Here is a 21,076-nt window from a genome sequence, read left to right on the forward strand (position 1 = left end):
TCTCTGGACAACACTGATGGACGAAAAATTTTGTCGTCATCATTAGTTTGCACTCAATGATTGACAAGTTCACTAGCACTAACAGTGACAGCTCCACCACCACGAACCACAGTGGAAAGAAGTATATTCTCTACAGTCTGGTTAAAGTTTTCAAGAACGAGAATCGCATCATTGAAGATCTAAACCTACACCTAAAACACGTGGAAAGTTATTGATACTCATTCGAGCGACCCGCATTGTCACCCAAAGTCAACTCCAAGTAAGATCACATTGCATCATGATACCCCTTTCTCCACACCCCACACAAGAAGAAGAGATAACTCATGAGAGGTATAGGTCCTCGCAGCCATCCCTTGTGGATCAACCCTAAAGGTCCTCGCGATATGTTGTTGAACAATCATGTCACCAACCAAATCGACAACAATTTCATTGATCCACGTCAAATCTTCTAGCCCATAGACAAAGCATCGAACTTTAATATCAGTTTGATTTGGTTTAGTTTATTGAAATGGTATAAAGTCAAATGTACTATTTAAATTTTTTTAAAAACTAGTGTAATAACCCTAGATAGTAGATAACTACGGAGGAAAGAAAGACGACCCTTGTCCATTCCTTCGTTCTTCTCCATCTCACCTTTTTGAGTTGACCACTTCCAAGAATAACCTACTTCAACTCCTATTTTTAATTTTCACCCCTCATCACAAAACCCTATTTCCTTCTCTTTCTTCCCTTTTCATTTCCTTTTACATTTTCAATCTAAACCCCCTTCTTTTCCTCACCACTTTTTCCCTTCTCAGGGAAAACAAAATCCAATTTTTTTCATCAAATTATATTCTCTATTTCACCAAAACACAAATTTTTCAATCAAATTTCACTTTTTCCCATCTGGGTCTCCCAATTTCATCAAATTTCACTTTTTTCTTTCTTTCTGGGTCATTCTCAATTTCATCAAAACGCGATTTTTTCCATTAAAAATCGCTTTTTTACTATCTGGGTCATTTCCAATTTCATCAAAAAGCAAAAGGGTCATTGAAAGTTTTGAAGTTATTTCTACATGGATCAAAACGAAGAAGCGATTTCAAAAAGTGAAAACTCATTGAGCTTTTCAACGCTAAAGAGTCATAGATCATGGCTCGAAATTCGTCTTTTCTACGTTCGAATTTCACCTTGTTTAATCGATAGTGTTCCGGAATGTTTAACACTATGTCACCCAAAACGTGAAATCGGTTTTTCTCTTGTAATCAACGGTTCACCAATCCCTGCACCCTCTTCCGCCCCGCCGCTTCCGCTCCGCCGTGACCGTGTCGATAAAGAGTCTGCCGAGGTTACCTATGTTAGCACTGATAATGTGAGAATCACAGGTGGTGCTGAATTTGAGGTGTATGAGAAAGATGTGTTGTTTCTATGTGGGTCATTGGAACGGTTGGATGTTGATTTGGGAAATGGGTCTGGTTGGGATATGGATTGTCATGTGGCGGTTGGGTCGATTGGATCGGGTTCTTCGGCTTTTTTCAGGCCGAAGCTCGGTGTTTCGGCTCCATCAGTTGAAGTTTATGTTGCTGGATGTTGTTCTGGTGTGCCTGTGATTTTGAGTAAGACTATTTCTTTGAGTCCTAGGAGGAGAGTTCCTAGACATGCTATTTTGGATGCTATTCCTGAAGATGAGGAAATGAATATGATGGAGAAGGATCATGTTAGTGCTATGAATGGATTAATTCCACACCCGAAATTGCAGGTACTTTTTTTGTTTCTTTCTCCTAAAAAGCATTTTATTCATTTAGTATGAATTTCTCAATTTAAATTAGTAGGTTTGTTTTATTTGTTGAGTTTAATTATTATACATTGAATTGTAAAAATGTTTTGTGGTGCATCCAATTGTATCTTATTGTGATTATGATATTATCAACTTTTGTCGAATGTTCTAGGTTAAAATGTCGCTTTTGATTGAAATGGTGGCTATAGTTGAATGTTCTAGGATAAAAAATCACTTTCGATTGAAATGGTGACTATAGTGGTGTTTTAGCATTGCGGAATTTGAATAAATTATTATTTTTCTATTCTGTGATATGCTATTTAGTACAAAGTTTTGTCAAATAGCGGCACTATTGCACCTATAGCACGGCACCGCGTACCTGAAGTTGATCACATAGCTATTTCGTGCTATAGGTGATTGACAACACTATAATTTCTGAGTTATGCATGACACATGGAGAACTAGGATGGATCTTTAGCATGTCAACGTCATTATATTTCTTACACACTAACACACTTCTAACTATTTGGCTACACTATAAAGAATAAAGTTTCGATATTTCATTTTCTAATAAGCTGTTTAGATCAGGGAAGTATGCTGATGGAATATGTGAAGTTTTATTACTTTTTGTTTCATAATGAATCCTTTATGAAGCGATAGTTTTATGAATCCTTTTTGTTCGTAACATTTTTATACTACAACCCGGTTTAGTACTTTCACTACCTAGTAAGAATGAATCTCCAACTTGGTTTCTGCAGTTGTAGGTCATTGTAAGGTTAGTCCTTTAAATAAGAGAGTCTCGCAAAAAAAAAAAAGGCACGAACCTATAAATTGTCAATCATTTGGTTCAGAAGTTATGATCCTTTCTATAGCGTTTTGAGTTTTAGTTAACACTTTTGAGGCCTTATTTGACATTCGTAATCAATATCTTTTAATTTTAGGCATATATTTTTCTTGAGGACTAATTAGATATGTTTGCTAATAGAGGGTAACTGATAGAGCCAACTGCCATATTCTTATCGAAGATGGGGAAGAATCCCCTTTGATTACAAACAATGGCAACACTTCTCTAATCACTCCTCTCTATTTATAGGCAGCATGCTTTATTTGGCCTAACAATCTCTGAACACACCCATTTACTAACAATAGTAGACCTATCAGTAACATCTACATAAAGATGACTGATGATTTACAAAGAAAAGAAGTTCAATAGGAAGCATAGTTGATAACACTGCTACAGATTGATTATATTTTTGCATCATAAGAACTTTCTGACTCCGTTGCTGGTATGTTAATGAACCCTGTTTTGGAAGCTGGAAAGCTTTCTTTTTTGGAGAAAAAATATTCGCCATTTTTATGTTCAAAAGCTCTCTCTGGAAGTGGTCAAATTAGACAAAAATAAAATTTACCCTAAAATAAGCTATCATGGACTAAGTTTGGGGGCTGTGCATCCCCCTCGGTTTATTTGGTGCTCTTAGTAGATAATTAGGTATCATAATACTTAATTATCCAATGCTGATAGTGATAAACTCAGTTATGTTGAAATTTGGGGCCTAACTCATCCTTACAAAACCGGCTTGTAAGGTGAGGATTGCCTCCTCTTTATAAACTCTTCTCAAGAGTCTTGTCTACCTGATGTGGGACTTGGGTTTTTTCCAATACACCCCCCTCACGCCCAGCACTCTTTGGGCTTGATGCGTGAATAGGTTTAGGCGGCCCTTGAATTCGACAAGCTCTGATACCATGTTGAAATTTGGGGCCTAACTCATCCTTACAAAACCGGCTTGTAAGGTGAGGATTGCCTCCTCTTTATAAACTCTTCTCAAGAGTCTTGTCTATCCGATGTGGGACTTGGGTTTTTTCCAATAAGTTATACAAATTTCATGCTGAGTGTTGTATGCTGAACTGGTTCCTATCTTCTATTCTGATTGCTGCTTGAAGCATTATGGTTGAATGTATAGAAATTGTACCCCTTCTTTCAGTTATTCCTTATGCTTTTAATCAAAAGGCTGAGGATTTGACCTTCTGTCAGTGTTGTCAATAGTGCGCTATACCGGTGCTGTAGTGGTGTAGTGTAACAGAGCAGGCCCTAGTCTCTACAAAACATGTATTAGTAGAGCAGTTTAGTGTAGCGTCTGCTATAACATCCCAAATAACAGCTGTTTGTGGCGGCCGCTATAGTGCCACGCCTTCTGATGAGATTGGAAATTCCAAAATCTCTTAAATTTAAACATCAGATGTTTGATCGTGGTATTTTAGGAATTTTCAGTAAAAAAACATCATAACAGTGCTTGGGCCTATCTCACTCTGTCTCACTCATCCTGTAATATTTTATCGCACCAGTTGCTTTTGCTACCTCACTGTACCGATTTTGAGTCAGTCGCTCTGCTTTGCTCTGCTATTTGGGATCGGTAACACTGCCTTCATTATTCAATTATGTTAAAATTCTTATACTGATTCCGCTTCTCCGTAAAATTACTCAACTTTCTATTTTTTGTTGGTTACTAAGTGCATTGTTTATTTCATTCTGTCAATATATCGGTAGTTACTACTTACTGGTCTAGCTTCACTTCTTATCTCAGTCTTTGAATTTCTTAAATGCTGACTGTTTACATTAATGATATCTTGCAGATAACAGGGTCTGCAGTTGATGATTATGATCTTGATGGTAAGATGGCGAACGGTTTCTACTCTCAAGAAATGTATCTTGGCGAGGACGGACAACTCACATGGTTCAATGCTGGTGTTAGAGTTGGTGTTGGAATTGGCCTTGGGGTGTGTGTAGGGCTTGGGATTGGCGTTGGATTACTCATGCGATCATACCAAACAACAACCAGGAATTTTAGGAGGAGGTTTTTCTAATCGATAAGAATGAATTTGCTGCTCTAGTTCAATGAGAAACCGAATAAGATATACTGGAGTTGGATCATCAATGCCTCAAATGCATGAACCATTAGTTTTGTAGATGAGTGAAAGGTTATGCATTGTTTAGTTTCTGTAGGGTTGGTGCGGATGCGTTCATGTATCGCGTAGACGTGAAGATTTGCATTTTATATAAGCTGTATTTGATACTCCAACAACAATAAGTATCAAAAAAAATAATGCACAGCTTTGAGGATGGATAATGTAGTATGCCAACAGGAACAAGTGTTAAATAGCCGGCATCAGCCATTAAAATAAAAATAAAAATGGCCTGCATGCTTGAGAGAGGTTTTAAGTGTGAACATGTGAAGTGTAAACATGTCCCGAGATTTTACTGTTTGTTTGCCTGTAGATATTTTATGCAAATTTTGATTTGTATATTTCTGTTCTCATGGTAAATTATTTTATTTTTTAAAACTATGTGCCGTTTTTAGTGAATTTCATTTTCAATTTGATTCAATGATTACGAGTTATATTCAGCTAATCCGATAATAGTAAGGTTGTGCTCCGACCATAGGATTTGAGGATTCACTTGGTAAACGGTGTATATGTATCTGATTCTGTTTAGCCAGCCGTGAAACTGCCTCTTTGCTTAGTCTTGCATGAATCGCCTACAGCTTCTCTGACTTGCAACGATGGAACTGCTGAGAAGGGTTTCACAATGGACCTACAATCTGTTCTATCCAAGCATGCACCATCTTTGGGTGAGATCTGGTGGTCGAAGACAAATCCCGCAACTTGGCAGCCTTGAGATCAAAAGGTTACTACAGTCAGGGACTGCTAAATCGTAGGCTTCCCATGTGACTGGAGCTGTTGGTTTTGCATGCAATTAATGCAGTGGCTTCAAATGCAGATGGGCAACTTGATGAAATGAGGCATCGAGAGGTAGTGGGGATTGTGGAAGGTGTTGGTGGCCGGAGATGGACGATGAGGGGAAGAATATGAAGAAAATCAATTTTCATTTGATATGGATTGTGCACCATTAGATTAGATTAGGTCTGGTTCAACATCGAATGGTGATCGTATCCATGGATCGTGTTTCCTTTGTTCAAATTAGAATTTGGCTATGTGCACCATTGATTAGGTCTGGTTCACAGTCTGTTCTGCTCATTCACCTAGGTTATTCTAGTTTGATTGAAAAGAATGTAGAATTTATTATTACTGTCAAGATGAATTAGAACCATCTTTTCATAGATAATTTTTTGTTACTCATCTAGTTATTATGACATGTTCATTTTGTATCTTTATTCTTGATTGAAGTATCTGTTAACAGAGCCTGCCTTTTGTTTCTTTGTTGCAAATGTTTCTAATGATGCATGTTGTTAATTAGAAAAGACTGTGAAATTAGAAAAGAAACAGAGAGAAATCTGAGTTGAAAATATGCTATATTAGGGGTTGAGCTATCCCTTTTTGAGAGGGTTCAAAGTTTGAACTTCTGATCCAAAGTTTTAGATACACAACTGTTTTCAATGTAGGATGATGGATAATCGCATTACATACACTAATGGGTGGGACACATCAAAATATTACATAGCAAGGACGAAAAGCAAAAGAAAAGTAATTTACTTTACTTGTGCATGTTAGACAAAATTGGTCATCTATAATTAAATAACTAGATAGACCAATTTACAAATTCAATAAACGTTGTGGAGATCATAGTTCACATATAATAGAATTAACACAACTCACTACCTAACCATATTTAATTTATAGATTTAGCATGCTGGTATGCCCTCTGATTGGTAGGCTACAAATTTTAAACTATTTTCTTCACCTTACCATGACTTGAGCAAAGACACGGAATATTCTGTCACCTTTAGCACTCTCTCACTACCGCTCTTCCTTCACCTTACTCTCGTTTAGTTTTAGACCTATAAATATATTATTTTTCATTTACGCCTCTAAAAATCTTTATTAACATCCACACAACAAAGAGGAAGATAACAAAAAAGCTTTCCATTTCTCTTCACCAGAAAGTAAGTTATTATAGAGCTAGAATTTCAGAATCTTGTCTGTCTTTCAAAACAAACCTCAATTGTTATGGAACACAACACCAAAAGAGCAGAGAAAACAATGTAGAAAAACAAATTGAAGGCGGAAAAATTAATCAGTCGATTCAGTTATAAGCTGCATCACCAAAGCATCCTTCTTCACCATCCTCCTCCTCTTCATCTTCTCAAGAGTTCTCCTAAACAACTTCTCTCCACTCTTGCTCCACAAGAGTCCATGACAAATCCAATGCTCAATCATCCTTTGCAATTGATTTATCTCCAACTGATGACGTTTTCTTCCATGATCACTTCACAACTCCTATCTCACTTTCCTTCATCACCTGCTTATAAGAGAGTTGTTAGAAGATGAAAAACCTAGAAAAGACAATGGAAGGTACAACAGCAGCAACAGAGACCAGTAAAGGAACAAAGGAAGAAAATGAGTGCAACACCAGAGCAAGTTTCTCATTGTTTGAACTAACGAAGGTTGTCAAGTTAAAGATAAAGAGAAGCGGAGGAAGAAACTCAGGTATGATGTGATTCATGCATTAAAATAATACTCAAGATTTGAGAATAGTGCAGCCGCTAGTGCAGCCACACGCGCATTTGATGACTTACATAATATATATATATATGTATGCCAACACGAAACAGCATACAGGACAGTCTACATGTACAAACAACCCATTCAAATTGACAGCAAGAATTTGAATTTCTACAACTCAGATAGTGAATATTGATATATATCTTTCTCTTGGCTTTCACAATTACGCAAAAGAGGTCAGCAGGGTTGAGAGTTTTCAAACTTCGAGTTCACGGTGAAGAGTATGTCCCAGAGAATTTGAATTTCTACAACTCAGATAGTGAATATTGATATATATCTTTCTCTTGGCTTTCACAATTACGTAAAAGAGGTCAGCAGGGTTGAGAGTTTTCAAACTTCGAGTTCACGGTGAAGAGTATGTCCCAGAATTGATCCCAAGCAACATTATAAAAACATCTAATGTCTCATCCTCTGTTTGGGTGGTGTTCAAGTTTCTCTTAGTAAGAAAAATTCATATTACATTAGTAAGACATAAATACTTCACATAAACTTAAACCAAATAAAACATATGGCAGTCTTGCTTGCAGCAAGAATATCAGAACGAGCATAGGGATTTTGACTTTTTATATTAACCTAATGATTGGCTTGCCAAAAATGGCAGTGCATTTACCCATTTATCATAGATTTAATATATAGTCCAAAGTTGCACCACCTAGTGTGCAAAGGATTATTCTGTTTCTATGAAGCAGTCATAATATATGAATCAAAAGCTCTAGATACACTCTAAATATAGCTTTCCTTCTGAGAAAACAAAAATCAACTGAAATGGAAGAGGTCTTCTTGATCAAGAAATACAACCATATCTATCGAACATATTGATACAGTCTGATAAAATTTCTATCTAGATTCCAGTGCTGGTAAGTACAATACACCACAGCTTTCTTTTTGTTTGTTTATCATTAAACTGATTAATCCAACCTAATTAATACACTAAAATCTGAATCATAAATCATTTTACAAGATGAAATGACACTAGTTGATCTCTTACAATGGTGACAAAAAAGCTATAGATTCTTGTTTGCTGAAATTTTTCATTCATAAAATTCTGTGATATGTGTGAAAATTAGAGCAGTTAGCAACTCTGGTACTTCCAGAGGAATCTAAAACTAGTTTTTTTTACCGACGACGGCCTATCAACAAAACCAGAAACAGATGGGATTGAGAACCCAATCTCAGAAAGAAAAACAAACCCTAAAATCTTTCACTCAAGCATTAAACCAGATAACTTTGTAAAGCAAGAAGCAAAAACACACTTCTGTGTTGGTTCAACAAAAATGAACTCACAGCACTAGTCAAAGCCTACACTCAAGCAAGCTTTGTTAACCACGATTCATGAAGAAACAAAAATCAATTAATCAATTTCAACAAAAAAAAAATAGAGCAACTATGGAAGGAGTGAGGTAATGAATGGTGAGAATTGGACAGAAACCGCAAAAGACGGTGAAATTTTTTAATCTTGAAAGTGACCGACTGAGAGAACGATGGAGAGAGAGAAAGAGAGAATCGAGGGAGAGTGGCGTTTACAAGAGAGAGCTGCAGTAAAAATGTACTTTAAAGTTAACCCCCCCACCCCACACACACAATTTTTGGGGGTTTAAAAATCTCCAAAGTATTTCCCTCTTTTTTTCTCCCAAACATGGATTTATCACACTCAATTGTGACATCATGCACTTGCACCTTGTTAAAAAAAATTGGCTTTTGCATCATGGATTTTTTGAACCAAAAACATTAGTAGAATAAAGGATTAGTTTTTCTGAGGTATCTACTAGAATGATGCGATGACCATAAAAAAAAATAAAAATTAGAATGGTCTGAACATTGTGGAGACTCATTTTGCTAGGTTGCATCTCACAAAGCAGTAGACGAGTTACAAGCACAATATAACAGGATGAATATTTGATACATACGAGTAACAGCCTCGGCATGCAAGAAAATCATTATATTTGAAACACCACTTGGAATATAAAAAGTAAAAATAACATTTTACAGATAAAACAATATAGATTTATTCAAACACCACTTGGAATGTGTGCAGGTTGCACCAAGAGATGTAAGAGAGGGATAATTATAGAAAGAAAATGAGAGACATGGTACGAAAGGAATAGATAGCCAGATAACAGTGTGAAATGAATGTATTAGGCAAGGCTTCAGGTACAAAAAACCTTGGCTAGCAAAATACTCCCGTCACTTTCAACAGTTTTCAATTTGTAACCCTTAATCTTGGACATACTTGGCTAGAAAAATACTCCTGTCTTTTCACATTTCAACAGTGTGAAAAGAATCCAATTTGTATCAGAACTCAGAAGATTAAACCTCAAATCCTGGACATATAACATCAACCAGGGGGGTTGGGTAGCTCAATTGGTTTGAGCCAAGGGATAAGGAGGTCAAGTGTTCAAACCCAGGCGAAGGAGAAAAAATTTAATCCAACAACTAACCACTAACATTTGCCATTCAGAAAAAAAAAAAAAAAAAACATTAACAGCAGCAATCAAAAGAATGGTGTTTTGGCCCTGATTTAACAAACAAGTTCAATATTGTTGAGTCTCCAGGAAGGTGAGGCCCCAACCCAATAAAAATATCATTATACACCATACCAACGAACATGAGCAATCCGCAGCCAAAAAGCACGAAGGGAAACTCGAAATTGGGTAATATCATTTCCTCAACCACAAACACGACAGCAGCAAATAACTAGTTTCTATTATCAAAACCAATCAACATGCTTTACAACTAGTTTCTTAAATCAAAACCACTCCACATGCTTGACAAGTTGCAATAAATGATAAATCTACCAATCTATAGCAATTTCACATAATCAGATATACACAGTATTAACCAAACCAAGCTGTTTATATAGTAGTTACTTAATCATTTATTAAAAAAACATACACCATTGTCTGAATATTCATTCAACTGCTAAGTTAACGAAGACAATAAGTTCTATATCTCTATTTTCTCAGTCTAAACAGATTGTCTGAATAACATAGTCAGCAAAACAAAAACAACTACAAATAAAGCGAAAGAACACAAGCTAACATACATGAATATCAATCAGAACCATCTTTTGCACCAAAAGGATCATGAATTGGACCAACATCCTGACCAATATGACGCTGCACAAGCCGATTCAAATCAGCCATAACCTTATGCTCCCTTTTAGCCTTCTCTTCATAATTAAACATAGCCAAAGCACGCTTATCTTCAGCACTATAAACCTGGTTTTCTTTCCTAATACGAATTGCATTCATCCTCTGATGCCTACTACCGCTCATCACATAACCAAGTTCCTCAAACTTCGAAATCTCCTCCGCAGAAAGACCCACTTCTCCTCTCCGGGGAATACGTTTCCCTTGTTGAACATATTGCGCAATAGCATCTCCTTCACCCGGCCTAAGCGCACCACCATAACTTATATGCCCCTCAGCTCTTGGAAGCGGCATTGGTCCAACCGGTGGTTCATCATCATCCAAAGCCGGTTTCTTCTGTGACTCAAACAATTCCTTCAACTTCAAAGCCTCAGCATTCATCTCAGCCATCTTCTCCTCATCAACATCATCAATTTCTTCATTAATCTTCGCAACAGCCGAATCAGAACCCAACTCAATTTCCTCCGAACCCTCACTAACCGGTTCAGAACTTTTCTTCTTACTTTTTCTACTCCGTTTCGATCGCTTCCTCTTTCTTCCACTATCATCGTAGCCAGATTCATCATCAGTTTCACTCTCATCTGAATCACTACACCTTCTCTTCTTCCTGCTACTCTTCCTTCTCCTTCTACTACTCTTCCTTCTCCTCCTCCTCTTACGATCTTCTTCTTCGGAATTGGTATCGCTATCACTTTCACTATACTTCCTACTCTTTCTCCTCTTCCTATCTTCCACTTCTGATTCAGACTCAGATTCACTATCGCTTTCACGCGACTTCTTATAACTTTTTCTCCTCTTCTTCCTCAATTCCGAATCAGATTCTTTAGATTCCTCCGATTCAGACTCAGATTTTGCTTTCTGTTTAATCTCCTTATCCTTCTTCACATCAATTATCTCAGAAATTTCTTCAGGTTTACCATAATCTTCAAGATCATCGTTCTCGCGTCTCGGAGGACTCGGCGTAACATTCCAAATACAGTGCTTCAACGATTTCCTCATCTTCTGCCTCTTCAATCTGCGATACTCTTCATAACTCAATCCCTTCAATTCTTCATCAGATTCAGACTCGTTACGCCGAGAATCGTTGCGGTCGAGATAGGAACCGTTATTACGGTGTCCGAATTTCTTTGGAAGATGGTTTCCGTTTGAATTTCCGTTATCGTGGTGTCTAGGGTTTCGGTTTTCAGGGGATATTGAACGGCGACGGTGGCGGTCTGTGTGACGATCGTCGTAGGAGTCGTAGCTAGGGCTACGACGGTAGCGAGGGCGATCGTTGGAGACATCGGAGTCGGGAGTGCGGCGGCGATCGTTGTGTCTATGGCGTTGGTAAGGGGTTTCGATGGTGGAGGAGAGTCTTGCCATGGTAAAAATGTGCAAATTGGATTGTTATTTAGGTTCTAATATTCGCAAAAGAAACCAACCTTCTTTGGGCTGGTTTTTATTTTAAAAAATGCTCTCAATTTTTAATATAAACAAAACATTTAATAAATAAATAAGAATAAATTTAAATATTAAAATAAAAATGTAATAAACATAAATGTTTAATTTTTTTTTTTACCATTTAAAAAATGTAACAAACTAGATGAACATGTATATAATAAACATATATGAAGGCTAAGGTAAAGGGAAAGAGTGGAGATGTTGCACTTAAGTTGGACATTAGTAAAGCATATGATAGATTAGATTGGGATTACCTACGAGAAATCATGATTCAAATGGGATTTTTTATCTCGATGGGTTAGTTGGATTATGCTTTGTGTTGAGACGGTTGATTACTCGATTTTGGTTAATGGAGCATCAGTGGGTCCTATTGTGCCAGGACGCGGCCTCCGTCAGGGGGATCCTCTCTCACCTTATTTATTTATCATTTGTGTTGAAGGACTCTCCTCCCTTATTCGTGAAGCTGAACGTTGCAATAATATTAGAGGTACTTCGATATGCACAAATGCACCAGTTATTTCTCACATTCTCTTTGCAGACGATTGTTTTCTTTTCTTTAAAGCTTGTGAGAGTGAGGATGTTTGTATGAAAAATATTTTGACTACTTATGAAGAAGCTTCGGTGCAAGCCATTAATCTCCAGAAGTCTGAATTATTTTGTAGTCGCAATACTCCAGATGATTTGAGTATGTTTTTGAACTTGCTTGAGACCGGTTAATGAAAACGGTTTCTGGACCTTCTTGCCTTGCTTGAGACTCTTGACCCAAAACATCGTCTGGCTCTAAATCAACTCTTGTTTAAGTATGTGTTTGAACTTCCCTAACAAGTCCTTGGACAAATTCCATGTCAGCATTCTTCTCTGGCTCTTTGGATACTTTACACGCTCTTATTTGAGTTTTAGCCAACATCATTGCTTCTTCAATCTCTTCCCTTTCAGCTTCAATGATAGGCTCCACCTCTACACACTCCATAACATAATGTGCAAGAGTAACGTATACGTCAACACAATTTCCATTTCTTTTGCAGCGTCAACCATGTTGACAACGTCGCTATTAACAATTAATGACATCAACCCCAAATCATAATCTTCGCCAAGTTTTTTCTTCATCCACTGCATACCCTCAACACTCCCATAATTACCACACTCCACAACCATTCTTTCAATATCAAATATGCAAAAGAGGTCTAGGTCTACATCCTCCCCACACACGTCGTCCTTTCATTGTATATTCATGGTTACCTCTTCCATTTCTTACAGACCTCCCTCCATGATACATGCAAGTGATATGCCCCCATATAAACGATAACAACTTACCCTTAAAAAAACATACATCATATAAACATGCAAAATCAAACGAATTAACAACATTCAAATACTATAATATCGCATATAAACGATAATAGGATGATTAAAATGGTAAAAGAGAACGATTATTCCCATATCAACCTTATTTATAAAAAAAAAAAAAATCTTTAACATGCAAAACCATTCAAACAGGAAGATTTAGATACAAAACATAGACCAATTCCACCATTATGGTAGTTTTTTTTTAGACCAAAAACATAGCTACAAGGTTGCATAACTTATGAGAAGCGTACCTTATGTATATGGGTCTTACGGTGACAGAATGATGAAGATTGTGATATCCGCAACTGAGGACGCAAGGCGACGATTGGTGGTAGTTCATGTGACTTTTGGTTGGACGCGGTTGAAAGTGTTGAAAGGGTAAGCAAAAGACAAATGGTTGTTTTGGAATGTCGGGTGAAATTAGGGAGGTATTTGGGGAAAAATTATAAAAAAGTTATATACGTGACTTTTCTCATTCAGTCAGTTACCCTTTGCCAGCAAGCATTGACATGTCAGCATCAAATAACCACATCATCGCCTTTAACAGAACCACGAAAGACGAAATTGATTAATGTTATGCAATTTCGAAGGATAATTAAAATTTTGTTAATGTCAAAGGGTAACTGACACAACTTACAATTTCAGAGATAATTACTTATTCACTCATTTATTTTGTTGGGTTATGCTAACAAAAATACCATCAAAACATTTGTTAAAGAAACCAAAAATATCATGTTTGCATTGGATTCAACGTCATTTTAAATATTTAAAATTTAAATTCATTACTTTTCATAATTTTCTAATACAATATTTTTATTCTCTTATCCTATGCCAAAAACACTGTTTTAACATTTCTCTATTTTGTTGTTCAATACTTGTGTAAAAAAAAAAATGCAAAACAAATAGTGAAATCGGTTTTGTGGGAGTGAAAAAAGCAGCCGACATTGTTTTTACTTGATGTCACGTGTACATACATACAGTCATTAACCACCAACAAATTTCTAGAATGTCCATTACAACGCTTCGTCGTTTATCAAATACCAAACACTGCGAACAAAACAAAGACAAGAGCAACAGTAAAGTAAACTACACCAACAGACACATACACGCGAGATAATCGAAATTACGGTTTTGGTTATGGTATCTATAAACCCTAATCCAACACCACAAGGTTTCTACTTCTTCGATCCTTCAACTATGGCTCTTCCCGGTGTTAACAATCTTCCTCCACCACCTCCGCCGCCATCTACTACCGCCGCCGCAGCATCTACCGTTCCTGAGGATCCTAATAAGAAGATCCGGAAACCATATACGATTACTAAATCTAGAGAGAGTTGGACTGATCAGGAGCATGATAAGTTTCTAGAAGCTCTTCAATTGTAAGTTGGATTGAAGAAGAAATTGCTTATATTGTTAATTAATTAGGTTCTGTTTGTATCATTATTGAATATTGTGGAAAATGATTATGTCGGGAATTTTGGTGTTTTTGAATTTTCTTGATGAATTAGGGTCTGTTTGGATTTACATTTACTTAGGATTATTATTATTGAGGAAAAAGATTAGCGGCCTGTTTGAATTGGGACTTATTTGATTTTATCTACTGTTCGAGAGAGCTTATGAAAATCGCTTATGAGTTATGACTTGTTCATAAGTTGTCTTCAGCTTATTTCCATAAGCTCTTCAGGATCTTATAGCTTATTCGAAAACAATTTGACTTTATTTTATCTTTTGTTATGGAAATAGCTTATAATAAGCGCTGATATAAGATAATTGCTTATGCTATCAGCTGCTCGTTAAGTTGTTTAAAACAGCGCCGGGGTTTATGAAAATTTGCGATTGCCTATATTTTTGTGGAATTTCACTGTTCTCAAGTTTTCTTGATGATTAAAGGTGATATTTGGTCGTGAGTCAGGAATGTTAATCAGTCAAGTAATTAGTGAAGACCAATGATTTTCAATGATCAAAATTGGTTTTTTAATTGGAGTTTATCCACAAGTTTACCCAAAGAAAAAAAGGGCAGCCCAATGCACGAAGCTCCTGCATAAACAGGGTTCGGGTAGGGGTCCCACCATTTGGTGTATTGTACACAGCCTTATCTTGTTTTTTTACACAGTAGGTTGTTTTCAGAATTTGAACCCGCGACCTTTCAATCACATGACAACAACTTTACCGCCAAGACTCCCCCTTTTACAACAATTTTACCCTATTTTTCCAAAAAAGAAATTTGATATAGTTTGATTGTTACTAGTATTTATTTTTTGGTTTTGAAGAGTCTAGCTGCTAAACACTGACATAAGTGTCGTATGTTGAGAAGTGCGGAATCCTAGTTTGAATCCACATCCCTACATACACACTTCCAGTGGCAGCGCTATGTATATAATATTGTTCTTTTCTTCGTCAACTTTCTGTAAGCCTTTATCACTCTCTTTCACATCGTAATTAAAGCACCACCATTTTGTATTCAAAATCGTCTTCACTTTTCTTTTCTGGGTAGTACCAAATGAAACATTTTTCAATCTGTTTACAACAAAGTTTAAATTTTTCATTCAGTTTGTGAAGAAAGTTTGCATGTTTTTCTTTTGGGTTTATCTTTCTCTACTTAAACTTAGATTTGAAACGGCAAGGAAATGATGTTTATATAGTAAAAGGTTTGAGTTGGAAGAATATGGATTTGTGTAGTAGTGACAGTGATTTGAAGTTTTTAAGGTAAAAAAAATACAATGAAGATGGCCCCTGTCTTTTGCTTAGTTATGCATTGTGACACTCGCAACATCTTCTAAATCAAAATGGGTTGTAACAAAAGGCGTGGGTTGCATTCTAGTATGGAATGATAATCTAGACTTCTCCCCACATTCTTAATCACTTCAATTACTTGTCTACTATTATCACTCTTCTTCCTGCGTTGATTACAATCTTTATTCTGATCCTTGTAATGTTTACACTATTCACAAGAATTGGGATTTTAGTTTACTTAATACCAACTACTGGAGACTGGGAATTGAAATAATGATTTGAAAGAGGGATTGTAAGTATTATAGTTTATAGAAATAGAAATTGTCCTTTATTTTCAGGTTATGGCCTCTCGTGTTTATGGTTTATTTATTTACAACGTTTTTTACTTAAACTTTTCAGCCACAATAATAATAGTAACCTCTTACAGTCTTTCTCTTCTAAGGATCCCTCATCGAACAAGTACCACTGCTTGAAGTTAATACCCGAGTTATAAGGCTGCTGCCCCCTTCATTTAAGTAACAGTCTGCAAAATGCAGATTCTGCTATGAAAATGTGTTTTAGATGGATTCTTAGGTCGTATGTGAATGCATGATTGGGGATGTGAGGAAAGACCTGATTCAATCATGATTCAAACAGTGTTTCATTATCTAATTTTAATTATAGACATCGTTTCATCTACATTAATTTTTTTATAGCTTGCAGATTATGCGAAGATTAATAATTGAAAGAATTAGGGTTTATATTCTTTCGAAACTCCATGGTTGCATAATTCACTACCTTGAGAAAAATATTAGAAAATATAATGGTCACGGATACGAGTTTAGGGAAATCCATAGAATTGACATTGATTCTACCATTTGTGAGTGTAGGCTGTAGTAGATTGTGTTCTCCAGTAAGTGCTATGTCATGTTTTGCGGTGTCTGATTAGTGGTTTATACCATGTTTTGTGGTGTCTGGTTAGTGGTTTATTTGTGCTCATTTTCTTCTGTGTTACTGATGATTAATTTCAGATTCGATCGTGATTGGAAGAAGATCGAAGCCTTTGTTGGTTCAAAAACAGTTATCCAGGTAATTATCATAAAATTCAAAGGGAAACAAAGGACAAGTTATTATTGGACGTTAGATGGTTTTGGTTTCTTTCAGAGCATTTAAATAATAAATTTATTCAGTATTTCATCATTCTTAAATTTTGAATTCAATACTGTGTATTTTGCGAAATTTATTCAGTGTCATTACTGAATATATACTTGAATAGAACAGTGACATGGTGATTTCCAAACAGTACTTGGGGACTTATGTTAATTGTGATGTTTTTCTTAAAAAACCTGACAGTTGATGATGGGTTAAGAAATAAACCTTTTGGTTGTTACTTTTGTTGAATGGTTAATTAAGATTAAACGAAAGGTGATAAAGTCATTTACTCATCTTGAATTATGTAATGAGTGTAGTGTTTGTTTTTATCATTTTTCCTTATGATGAATATGTTGACATTCCTTATATGTTCCTCAAATTTTCCTTTATTTACCCTTCTATGCATAATTATTTTTTGTAGATACGAAGTCATGCACAGAAGTATTTTCTCAAAGTTCAGAAGAGTGGAACAAGTGAACATGTACCTCCTCCTCGGCCAAAGAGAAAAGCTGCTCACCCATACCCTCAAAAAGCTCCCAAAAACGGTAAGCGTACTCGACCATATTTGATTACCAGTCGCCTTTGTCTATTGTATGAATTATGGAATAACACTGGTTTTTATTTTTGCATTATCAGCTCCTACTGCATCCCCCCAAGTCATGGGGACATTGCAACCTTCATCTGCTTTTGTTGACCCAACTTACATTTATAGCACAGATTCATCATCTGTGCTTGGTACACCAGTTACTAATCTGCCTTTATCATCTCTGAATTTTAATGCTCCACCGCCAGCCAGTTTGCCTCAAGTGACTACAGGTTTGTTTGTTCTGAACGCCATTATGCTTTTTTCCCTACATTTATCATTAAAAATTGGACTTTTTCACTTTGTTTGTTCTAGCAACGATGAAAGTTATGCTAACTTGGAAAGTTTTTTGATTGTTAGATGACACGGGATGGACTGGATCTGGACAAGCCGTTCCTGTTAATTGTTGCTATAGCAGCAGCAATGAGAAGCAAAGTAGTAAAGGGATTAATGAAGGCAACACGGGCAAGCCTGTTAAAGGTTAGAATTCTTCTTTGTTTCTAATTTGAACTTGATTCTGCTTAACACAATAGCTTAATAAATTAATCTTATAAAGGATCCTATGATTGTTTGTAATAGTGTTGTGCTTCTTGTGATTTGATTGAATTAACTATAACCAAATTCTGAAAACCATAGTTCGATTGTTTTGACATCTCCCAATTGTCTGTCATACTTATGCAATGGTGGAAGTTTTCTACAAGATTCAACTTGGTGAAAATAAATATTTTCATTTATTAGGATTTTAACAAGTGGAGGAAGGAACTTGTGTGTGAGGTTTTTATCAGTTAGACTAGGCTTATTTCATCGTAGTCTAGTATATCCACGCTGAACTCATATGTGCTTGGCCAAAGAAATTGCGGTCCTTGTAAAGTCTCAATCGTGAACAACAAATTTAATAGATTCATAAAGCTACAAGAGGGGTGTGTGGCAGGGATTGAGCGAGTGGGATATTGAAGTACTTGAGTGTTAACTTTTAATTTTATTGTGATCTGCATGAATCTATCTATGCAAATACAACATTATTAAATTGAACTGAAGGATGAATTCTCCCTGGCCGAAAATACAGGCCGAAGATATTATGGGTTTCAATGAAATGTATCTATGATCAAGGAACAACAATCATGTTGAATCACGAGTTTTGGAATGGGTTCTTGTTAAGAAAATAATAGGAAACATGCATAAGGAGTGTCACGGTGTTCCTTGAAGCTTTTGGTTTAAGGATGCAAATGTATTGCTAAAATACACAATTTTCTAAGAAGCACAAAAAACTTAAACCCTAAAGCTGCTGATGTTTTGGTGTGGGATAGGGAGAAAAAGTAAAATTTTACAGGCTTCTGCAAGGCAGTGCTCCTGCTCACTTAAAAGTGATATAGATAAGAGTTGTTTTGCAGTTACTATTCGATAGTTTTACATCAACCACACATATGAAGAGGTGGGCCAAAACCCTAAATCTGTAGTTCTAATCTTGTCGGGGTTCAAGAAACAAGAAGGGCTAGGTGAGAAGTGTTCGATACAACAAACCCATGCCTTATAAAATAGGGACTGCAATTTGTTTTCTATTATTAAATGTGAATTCACTGTCTAGAGTGAGCAGTGCATATAATAAGCACTTGTCTGTTTTCCTAACATTAATACCAAAGTAGTATGTTTTAGTCATTTACATCATAGTTTGATTATTTCATAATCTAATGTGTGAGTAACTAGGAATGTTTATGAACAGTATTAATACTTTTAAGTTCATATATTTTGTAATGCTGGATATCTGATATTGTGATTGTTAAGCATATATTTTTGCTAGTATATTCATGTTTCATGGATTCTTGCCTTACTCCTATTTCACCTTCTCCTTGCAGTCATGCCAGATTTTGCTCAAGTATACCGCTTCATTGGCAGTGTATTTGATCCAAATTCAACCAATCAACTACAGAGGCTAAAACAGATGGACCCAATAAATGTTGAAACGGTAATTGATCTGAAGTCCTTTCTTTGCCTCCGTGTCATTCTGTTTTCTTTTTGTCATGCGCCGGTCCATGGGTTAAAAAGGGGGTCTTAATCTTTGTTCTTTAATTTCATTGCTAATGTCTGAATAATTTACATGGTTCTATTGTGCAGTCACTTTTGTTGATGAGAAACCTCTCCATTAATTTAACGAGTCCTGAATTTGAGGATCATGTAAGTGTTATCTTCATTAGCCATAGTATTTTTTCTCTTAGCGTTTTACTTTTACCAACAGACAATGTAGTTACTGCACACATTAACGTAGATGCCTCTGTCTTCCCTTTTATTCTGCTGTTTTTATCATATATAATTATACAATGATTTTGTTACCAGAAGCCTTGTACAATGATAGAATCTTGTCTACAACAATGCAATTAAGTCGTTAATTTCATTTTACTTTTCAAAATATAAACTGCATTATACACTACTGACTGATTTGTTCCCCGAACATTTAATCTATGCAGAAGAGGCTACTGTCATCATATGATCCCGACTGCGAGAAGGCAAAGTTTGCTAATCCAAGCAGCAAATCCATGACTGTTAAATCCGAAAATGCCGTTCTGTCTACTTAGGGTGTTACCAGCGGTTTGTCTTGAAGTAGGAGAAAGAGGAGACGAGGACAAAAGGTTTTGCTGAAAGAATTTAGAGTGTAGATGGTTGCATCATGCATGTACATGGAACCCATATGTATGCCTTTTGGATAGATTTCTTGTCTGTCTGTCCTAGGCATTGGTTAGATAGTTAATAGTATCCTAGTATTTCGTGTGGACTACGTGTAAAACTTAAGAAGATGGCTGTGCTTAGAATGCAGGATAATGAGTGTCCTGTTTAGGTTACTTGTGGAGGCTATGCTGTACAGTTTTTTGAGTGGGGTTTGAAGGGTTACGCCTTGAAGCTTCTTTCTAATATTAGTACGGAAGAGCGATGTTAGGATTTAGGAGGTGCTCGTTCGTTTGTGTTGTATATAAACTAATAAAATGGTACTGTAGATAAGTTTTAATCTTGTTTTCATGCATTGTGGATACTTGAATAAGGCTAATACAACCAAATCGTGACAGGTTATTCTGATACAACCAAATCCAACCTTTGTCAAGAGGACGCACTTTGCACTGGTCATTACAAAATGGAATATGTTCTAAATTTTAATGTTAATGGTTATTGGTAGAATACATTTTGTTATGGTAATGGATTGGTTTGGTTCGACTTTTGGTAGAAAAAATTCTAATCAATTAAAAGTTCCGGTTTAGTTTGGTTTTGTACAAATTTTGTGATTGAATCCGAACTGGACTAACACGATGAAATGCGGGTTGGTTCAAGTGACTGGTTCTATTTAAAGTATAAAAACTGAAAAATTGTATTTTTTTTTTCCCTCTCAAATATGTTCAGTTCACGAGGATCACATTCATGTGAACAAATCTGTGATAA

General features: G+C 36.1%; 3 protein-coding genes across 3 annotated transcripts; 2 read left to right on the top strand and 1 right to left on the bottom strand.

Moving 5' to 3' along the window:
• Positions 1-594: 594 nt before the first annotated feature.
• LOC25500832 (uncharacterized protein At1g01500) lies at positions 595-5,135 on the top strand. The gene is made up of 2 exons (XM_024773759.2): positions 595-1,735; positions 4,385-5,135. Exons 1-2 carry the CDS (start codon positions 1,055-1,057, stop codon positions 4,613-4,615), a joined length of 912 nt encoding a protein of 303 aa, XP_024629527.1. The 5' UTR covers positions 595-1,054; the 3' UTR covers positions 4,616-5,135.
• Positions 5,136-6,616: 1,481 nt separating this feature from the next.
• Positions 6,617-11,834, bottom strand: LOC25500833 (NKAP-like protein). The gene is made up of 2 exons (XM_013589327.3): positions 10,314-11,834; positions 6,617-7,007 (listed from the first exon to the last, which is right to left on the bottom strand). The coding sequence occupies exon 1, from the start codon at positions 11,779-11,781 to the stop codon at positions 10,321-10,323; it is 1,461 nt and encodes a 486-aa protein (XP_013444781.1). The 5' UTR covers positions 11,782-11,834; the 3' UTR covers positions 6,617-7,007; positions 10,314-10,320.
• A 2,366-nt stretch (positions 11,835-14,200) lies between these two features.
• On the top strand, positions 14,201-20,724 carry LOC25500834 (protein REVEILLE 5). The gene is made up of 8 exons (XM_013589328.3): positions 14,201-14,585; positions 16,950-17,007; positions 17,492-17,615; positions 17,707-17,886; positions 18,014-18,133; positions 19,507-19,616; positions 19,766-19,825; positions 20,116-20,724. Exons 1-8 carry the CDS (start codon positions 14,344-14,346, stop codon positions 20,221-20,223), a joined length of 1,002 nt encoding a protein of 333 aa, XP_013444782.1. The 5' UTR covers positions 14,201-14,343; the 3' UTR covers positions 20,224-20,724.
• The last annotated feature ends 352 nt before the right edge of the window (positions 20,725-21,076 follow it).

The sequence above is a fragment of the Medicago truncatula genome, chromosome 8, assembly GCF_003473485.1.
Source record: "Medicago truncatula cultivar Jemalong A17 chromosome 8, MtrunA17r5.0-ANR, whole genome shotgun sequence".
In the NCBI taxonomy this organism is placed as follows: Eukaryota; Viridiplantae; Streptophyta; class Magnoliopsida; order Fabales; family Fabaceae; genus Medicago; species Medicago truncatula.

Coding starts and splice junctions, on each gene's coding strand:
- LOC25500832 (XM_024773759.2), top strand. CDS start 1,055: ATGGATCAAAACGAAGAAGCGATTTCAAAAAGTGAAAACTCATTGAGC. Junction 1,736..4,384: donor TTCCACACCCGAAATTGCAG/GTACTTTTTTTG, acceptor GATATCTTGCAG/ATAACAGGGTCTGCAGTTGA.
- LOC25500833 (XM_013589327.3), bottom strand. CDS start 11,781: ATGGCAAGACTCTCCTCCACCATCGAAACCCCTTACCAACGCCATAGA.
- LOC25500834 (XM_013589328.3), top strand. CDS start 14,344: ATGGTATCTATAAACCCTAATCCAACACCACAAGGTTTCTACTTCTTC. Junction 14,586..16,949: donor TTTCTAGAAGCTCTTCAATT/GTAAGTTGGATT, acceptor GATTAATTTCAG/ATTCGATCGTGATTGGAAGA. Junction 17,887..18,013: donor TTTGCCTCAAGTGACTACAG/GTTTGTTTGTTC, acceptor TTTGATTGTTAG/ATGACACGGGATGGACTGGA.